At 32.0% G+C, this 7,739-nt stretch overlaps 1 protein-coding gene across 1 annotated transcript; it reads right to left on the reverse strand.

Moving 5' to 3' along the window:
- Window positions 1-909: 909 nt before the first annotated feature.
- On the reverse strand, window positions 910-4,407 carry LOC143595043 (isopentenyl-diphosphate Delta-isomerase I-like). Its single transcript, XM_077074191.1, has 6 exons — window positions 4,256-4,407; window positions 3,299-3,354; window positions 2,324-2,415; window positions 2,126-2,228; window positions 1,909-2,046; window positions 910-1,381 (listed from the first exon to the last, which is right to left on the reverse strand). Exons 1-6 carry the CDS (start codon window positions 4,309-4,311, stop codon window positions 1,128-1,130), a joined length of 699 nt encoding a protein of 232 aa, XP_076930306.1. The 5' UTR covers window positions 4,312-4,407; the 3' UTR covers window positions 910-1,127.
- Window positions 4,408-7,739: the final 3,332 nt, after the last annotated feature.

The raw sequence follows: 7,739 nt of genomic DNA on the forward strand, positions 1-7,739 counted from the left end.
AATGGAAAAAAATATATCAAATATTTACAAAAAAATGTAATGAAGTGGTTGTTTTTTATTAGTTTAAGACTTAGTTTAAAAGAAACCGATAACACCTTAAAACCGGTTACATTAAACCCGGTAATAAAAAAACATGACTAATAATATTTAAAAGCGGTTACATTACACTATTAAACATGACTAATCAAACACATAGAAATTACTTGAAATTTGATCGAGTGGTTCGTGTTATATATTACATGATTAAAACAAATAGAAATTAGAAGTGTAGGAAAGTCGGGATTGTAAAACGAGTGTATACCAAGAAGTTTTTTTTGTGTTTTTGAGTTTGATGGTAAAACAACTTATAAGAATTCATGTTATATAGATTTTGGACCTCAAAAACCGGTTTCAACGGTCTTAAAACTGCTATACCGTTGGAACCGGTTTCAATGGCTACTTTTCAAAGCCGCAGGTCATTTATTGCCAGGAACCTGGTGGAACAGGTTATTCCGGGTACAAACCAAAACCGGGTTGGAACCGAAACCGGCTAGGAACTGAATAGGAGCCGATTTTTTAGAGAAATGAGAGAACCGGGTAAGGTTTCCGAGTATAAAAATACCCAAACCGGGTATTGGGTTCACCGGGTATGACCCGTAGCTGATTTCGGGTCGGATACGAAACCGGTTCTTTTGTGCACCTCTACTTTTATTTTTGAAATATTAACATTTAATCGTTATTAAATAACATAACGGAACCAAAATCATTTTAGAAAAAATATAATTTTCAAACCACTAAACCAAACCATTTTCGAAAAACTGGAAAGTCACAACGACCCAACTGGTTTAGTTTGTGGTTTTCTCAAAACATAATTAGCAATTTAACCAAGTATCATCAAAACCAGCTAAACCGAGCCGTAAACACAACCAATGCAAAGCTTAAAGTAATTATAAATAAAAATCACATGTCGAAATAAACTTCCAAGTTTAGAGCCATCAATGGCTCGTTATTACACTTTTGATAAAAAAGACACCCCAAAAAAGCTAACATGTAACGTAAAACAAACGACAGGCTCAATAGAGATCAAAGTTCATATAACAAGCAACTGATTACAGACCCGAATCATTAGGCCTGAACATGGTGTGGTTTTAAATCAACTTATGAATGGTTTTCATATCAATTGCTTCAGAGAGTTTACCCTTTTGGACATGGTCCCACCACTTGAACAAGAAGTTGTCAACTACTAGCCTGAACCATGGTGACAGTTTCAAGCCTTCCTCACCCGCATCTGCTTTCCTTAGCAACTCTTTTAGGTCTTCTTGGTTCACATATTTGATATCCGCCACTTCATCTGGGTTCGGGTTCACAGCAATGTCTCGCACGATGAATAGCAGGTAGTCAACTGAAAATGTAGGTCAGAATGTTAGTTGGATTATGAACTGTTTAGCCTGTTTACCAAACATGTCAACCACAACGAGAATAAAATCAGGTTTTAGTTGTCATATCTAACCTGTTTAAATAACGGGTCATGTTCGGCTTGGTCTGTTTAAATTAAATAGAATGTGTTCGGGTCAAAGTGTTTAGCCCGTTTACTGAAACAGGCCAAACAACCAACGCTTTAATCAAACACGTCAACCCGTGCTCGACCCATTTAACCCAATTATTAGAACCCACCAAACCATTTTACAACTTGATTACAACCCCTTTGGCTCATTTAGAAAATCATGATAAACGGGCCGTATTCGTGTTGCACGCTTTTAAACATGTCCGGGATAGGGTTGATATCTTTGACACGAATGAATATACATGTCGTGTTCAGGTCTAACAATTCAACCCACCAACCCGACACAGTTAACAAAAAATAACTCAATCCAAACAAATATTCTAAGATCTAACGATAAGAAATATTAGTATCACTATAATTCTTACGTTCATGTTCTCCCCACTTTCCATCAGAGGGAGCTTTGTAAAGCATACGACTCAAAGGAGTAAACTCATCAACCGGAACATCTTCAGCAGGGATACCGAGTTCATCTAATAGCTTCCTCTGTGCAGCATTTCTCACACCTTATCAATCACAAACAACTCAGCATTCATAACAAAAACCATAGATCTGTAGAGGGCAATATAGAATTTTTGGCAATACCAAGAGCATTGTTGGGAATGAGCTCGGATTCCCTGTACAGCGGATGGCTGCAACATGTGTTGGTCCATACTAAAGGAAATGTCACCTTGGTTGCAGACCGTTGCTGCAGGTATATCATAATGTGTTACAAAGTTTATTCATGGAAACACAAAGGAAATGGCATTAAAAATGAGTTTATATAATTAGAAGCTAATATACCTGAAGGAGTAACTCGTATTTTGAATTAAACATAAACACGCTGAATGCTCTGTGAAGCATTTTACCCGTTTCAATCTTCTCCATCAAATGACCTGATAATAAATACAGTTTTAGAGAAGGATTTAACCGTTTACATATTTGTGATGGTAATTTCTCTAAATTGTAGCAATTGTGAGTTGGGTCACTTAATTCCTTTCTTGCACCCCATGAAGCATTAATTGAGCGGTGTGCAATGTATGTATTGTAGAATATTTATTTGAATCCACAGATAGCTTGTATATTTCAGGAAATGATACACTCTTAGGTTAGGTTAAACTGATCAATAATAAGCATCCGTGTGACTATGAAACACGGTCCAAGAGTAAAGTAGCCTTGGCATGTGAATATTACATTCTAATATCAAGTAATAAAGAGTCTGCCCGTATTAGTTTATTTTTACATCAAATAAAGCTACTTTTATTTTTGTATCAAATTAAACTAACACCGACATGATATTTGTTACTCCGTATTTGAATGATGAATGACATATTCACATGACACGTTCCTTTTCTCTTAGAGCACGTGACGTAATCACATGGATAATTATTATTGATCTGGTTAACGGTACCGAATATCTATTCCTGAAATATAATAGCGCATCCATAGTTTCAGATAAATATTCTACGATAGTTACATTTCAGACCACTCAATTAATACTTAATGGATCACAAACAAAGTCATTAAAATGATCCAACTCACATAACTGCATTTAGAGACATAATTATCACATTAGAGAACGCATTTTACGAGTCAAGCAGATTTGTTACAAAATTGTCTTGAACACCAAATCTTATGTTCATAAAAACAGTAATTTATTACTTGATTCAACATGTTCTAAACTATTTAATTATCTTTTTCAGTCTTCTTCATTCAACTGTCAACATTTTTCAGTTTGTTCATCATGTAAAACTACACAAGACACATAATTACGCTTACAGTTGTACTTGGTATCATGCCCAACCACATTGTCGCTCTCATCCACCAAAATGCATCTGCAAAAGTTTAAGAAGCCAAATAAAATCATTATCTCAATAAAGCCCATATACCAAATGTAAGATCTAGTAATACTAACTGTATATCAAATGAAATCATTAATTAAATATAAACACAAAACTTTTATGCAAAAATTTCCTGCCATAATGTAACAAACAAAAAAAGAAACATACCCAATAGAATCCCACAACAAAACACAGACACTGGAAAATATACCACAATAAGTAATTGACATAAAAATACCATTAATAATAGATATGCATATATAAAGAAAGATTCAAAACTAATAAAAAAAATAGTTGCGATGAACTAGTGATATCCGTAAGTCAGAAATACAGCTACAAAAGTATCAGTCCCCGAAGTAGAAAGACGAAGAAAGAATATAAACCTAAAAGGGTCACGAAACACCTATATGATAAGTTTCGTCTAAAGATCCTGTCCTTATGTAAGTAATAACCTTTATCGCCAACTTCCGTTTACAAAAATACTAGTGACTATTTCAGGAGCACATACACAAAGCTAATTTAGCTTCCTTGGAAAGGAAATACCAAATACGAAACAAAATATTTAACCGAAAATCTTTGTATAATTTATTTCACACATATTGATCTATAATTATTTTCATGTTATCCATCACTATGAAAGAAACTATAAGCTCTATCGCTATTACACATGAGCAACACAATATTGACTTATTCAAATAAAAATTTTGTGTCTAATGAAATCAATCTGTCAACACAATTGATTATTTAATTATTATATCTACACAAACTTAATTCTGAAACAAGGGCCATCGAACACAATGGAAAGTGGGTGACAGATGTATCCGATTAATCAGTTCATAAGATAACACAGATCGGTTATTAAAGTAATTAAACTGAGGGTAGGAAGGTTACTTACTCGTCGTCAAACATGAGTCTTCTTTGGACAGCATCCATGTCGGAGTCGTCTCCCATGGCGGCGTAATTGAGGGAGATTTGGGGGAGAATGAATACAAAGGGAGTGAGTGTGGTGGCGATGGTTTTTATAACGGAAAATTTCTACATTTTGAGACACTCCATTAAATTTATTTATTTATTTTTTTTTGAATTTGATTTGTAATTTTTTTTTATTGGTTCATTTTATATTTTATAGAAACATCCAAAAGATTTACAATGAAATGGCAGGTAAGCGGGCAACAAGCTGCGCCGCAACCCCCTTTTGGATAGCAAACTCAATCCGACTAAAAACAAAGTTTTGATTCTTATGGGCTGATACGTTACTATACACAACTTTCTGAACCCTATTCAAAAGGTCCACGGCATCAGGAGCTAAGAAACCAAAAGTGTCAAAGACGAAGGGGATAAACACGTGTTGATTCTCCAAACAAGCTCTCTTGTGTTTAGCAACCTTGCCCGATGCCGCCTTCAATGCTGCTTGGCCTGCTACAAATCCAGTGTCCCTAATCCCAACAAGAGGGGACACTCTTGTGAGGTCGACACAAGCGTGTTTTCCCCCTACCCACCCAAAAACAAATATATCGGCCGGTCGTAATGTAGATCTTCCTTCTTGAGGATCCGTAAGAAAGTTTACGGGGGCTTCCCTTTTAGCCGAAATTCCGGCTCGTTTAAGAACATCGCATAGAACATCCCTCACCAAATCATGCTTGTACTTAAACCCAGGCAACTCTTTGCAGTGAACCGCATGCTCGCCAAAAGAATCCAAACAAACCTTACGGCAAACCGGACACGGCTCATCTACCGGAAACAAAGGGATCATTAACCGATATATGTTATACTAGGTTAGAGCCCGTGTTCAACATGGGTTATTAATAGAACAGAAACATCAAATCGATAAATTTCCATTTTCCCCGTCAAAACCAAATTCCATTTCTCAGATTGTTCTATGAGGTATAGAACAGTCTATATTACAATAAAAAAGAATGATTCAAAAATTTGATACATTAAGATAGGCAAAAGATGACACATATAAATATTAATTCCGGTTGCAGTATGTTCGTTAATCGGTCTCCAGGAGGTTCACCCAACTGAAAAGAGACACAAATAAATCAAGAAACTCATTTAAATTTACATTAAAAGCAACATGTAAAACAAATTATTACAAATGCCACATGGATCTAAAAGTAATTTCTCTAACTTGCCTATGAGTGCCACTGCCTTATCTATATACACTTAACTAACTCACAGGCAAGAGAAAAGGTAACCAACCATTTGTGCAATTATTCAGCTAACTTAGATTAGTAAAAATCGCAAATAAAATAATGAAGGTTGATTCATAAACTAAAAAACTGACAAACATATCATAAACCATGATATAACAAACAAAACACTACTCAAATTATAAATTAAAAACAAATTTAACTTTAGAATGTAAACAAATGCACAGATTCACTCGGCACTGGTACTTTAAAAAGTTAAACAAAATAAAAAATCCGAAAAGAAAAGTTGAATATACTGAAACGAAAAAAACCCAACCGAAACAAAGCCAATAAAAAAGGAAAAAACTGGAAAGCAAAGGGAGTGAGTGTGGTGGCGATGGTTTTATAACGGAAAATTTCTACATTTTGAGACACTCCATTAAATTAAAATAAAAATTATAATATACACATGGCTAAATAATAACTAAACTATATGTTATATCTTTACAAATTTACTCCTACAAATGTTGTTCTATGTAAGATTCATCATCTTCAACGCTAACTCTAGTCCAAATCGATGTAAGTTCTAGATAGTTGTTTCCGTTTTCGAGTATTAACCTGTTTTTACACTAGGATCATACTGGTCCAAAAGTTCATTAGGAAAAAAAATAGAGAAAGAAAATGTGACAAACCCTTTTGTTGCCTCATGTGTTTGTCATAATTTATATTATTCGATGAAATGCAATCATTCAATTTCCTTTTATTTAAAATCGTGTTTTTTCTTTCTGAATTATTTAAAAAAAATAGATTTTGGTTGAAGTTCTAATCCTTGTAAAATGAGTAATGGTGTACTTCTTATCACATATCAACGCGAGTAATTTTGTAAACTCATATCAACATGAGTAATTTTAAAAAAAGCATTAAAATTCTTTTTTGTTTTTTCAATTAAAAAAGATAATAATCAAAATTCCTAAATTTGAAAAACAAAACTAATTTAGTTTCAATAAAAAGCGTAACCAACTCTATAACTTTTATTTTCTCCCTAAATCAAATCCGATGTCAAAAATAAGTTTCTACCCTACTATTAGAATGATAGAGTTTATGAACACATGAAATTTTCTTATTTGTTCACCCTATTGTTTCCGTATATATTAACAACTTCTTTGATTTTCTTCCCTATTATATAATTCAAAAGGAAATTAAATTAATCAAAACCCATTTATGTTATTTATTGTGGATGACTTGTATATGTATGCTTTTTGACTAATGGATATTTTTTTTATTTCGTATAAAGTTGATTTCGATGATGATTATCATATATATATGATGATTACCGTGAGGATAATTATGATTATAAATATTGAAATGACATAGATGCTCATGAAACTTGTAATTAATTTTTTGTATACATGAATATCGCTTTTGGAGTCATTTTTTAACACATTATATCTTTTTCATAGACTGAGCCAGTTTACCGGTTATAAAATCAACCCATTTATTTATTTGTATTGTATTTGTAAAATAAAGAAAGTGTTATGATCAAAGACGTCATAACTAATAAATTAATTAGTGGTGAACATATATTGCAAAAACTTATATTCAAATGATTTACATATATAAAAAGTATAAATTGCTTTGAAGTTGGAAAAATATAATATCATTAATTATAGTTATATCATTTTGGTTAAATGATAGTTAGTTATCACAATATTTTAAATCATTCTTAAAATGCATAAATCTTTGTAACAATATTATTAGTGTAATAAAAATAAATTTGAGTTTAAATAGTTTAATTTAATTTGACTTCCATAAGTGAATCATGGAAACTAAATTATTGTATTTATGTAATTAAAATCATGGAAATACATTGAATATAGAAAATATAATGTAAATGATTATTTGCAATAAATTATTATATTGTAAATCTTGTAATTAAAATCAAGGAAACTTTATAACTTATTTATTGGGTTTTTTCCATATATAACGTAATTGGTTATATATAGAAAATATAGTGTATCTTACAATATAATAATAGAAAAATGTTTAAGTCAAAGATATTGAAATATAATAATTGTAAGGTGTAAATGTTATTATTTCTCTCAAAATAAGATGTAACAACTAATTAGAAAATGCAATATATTATTAATAACAAAATTACAAGACTTATAATAATTATTATAAATTATAGAGATTATCATTAATAAATAGATAAATATAAGATACACATAATTTTTTCTTTAATACATC

This window comes from Bidens hawaiensis, unplaced genomic scaffold (assembly GCF_021521415.1).
Source record: "Bidens hawaiensis isolate Kalapana, Puna unplaced genomic scaffold, B.hawaiensis_p1.1 tig00001717_1, whole genome shotgun sequence".
NCBI classification, from domain to species: Eukaryota; Viridiplantae; Streptophyta; class Magnoliopsida; order Asterales; family Asteraceae; genus Bidens; species Bidens hawaiensis.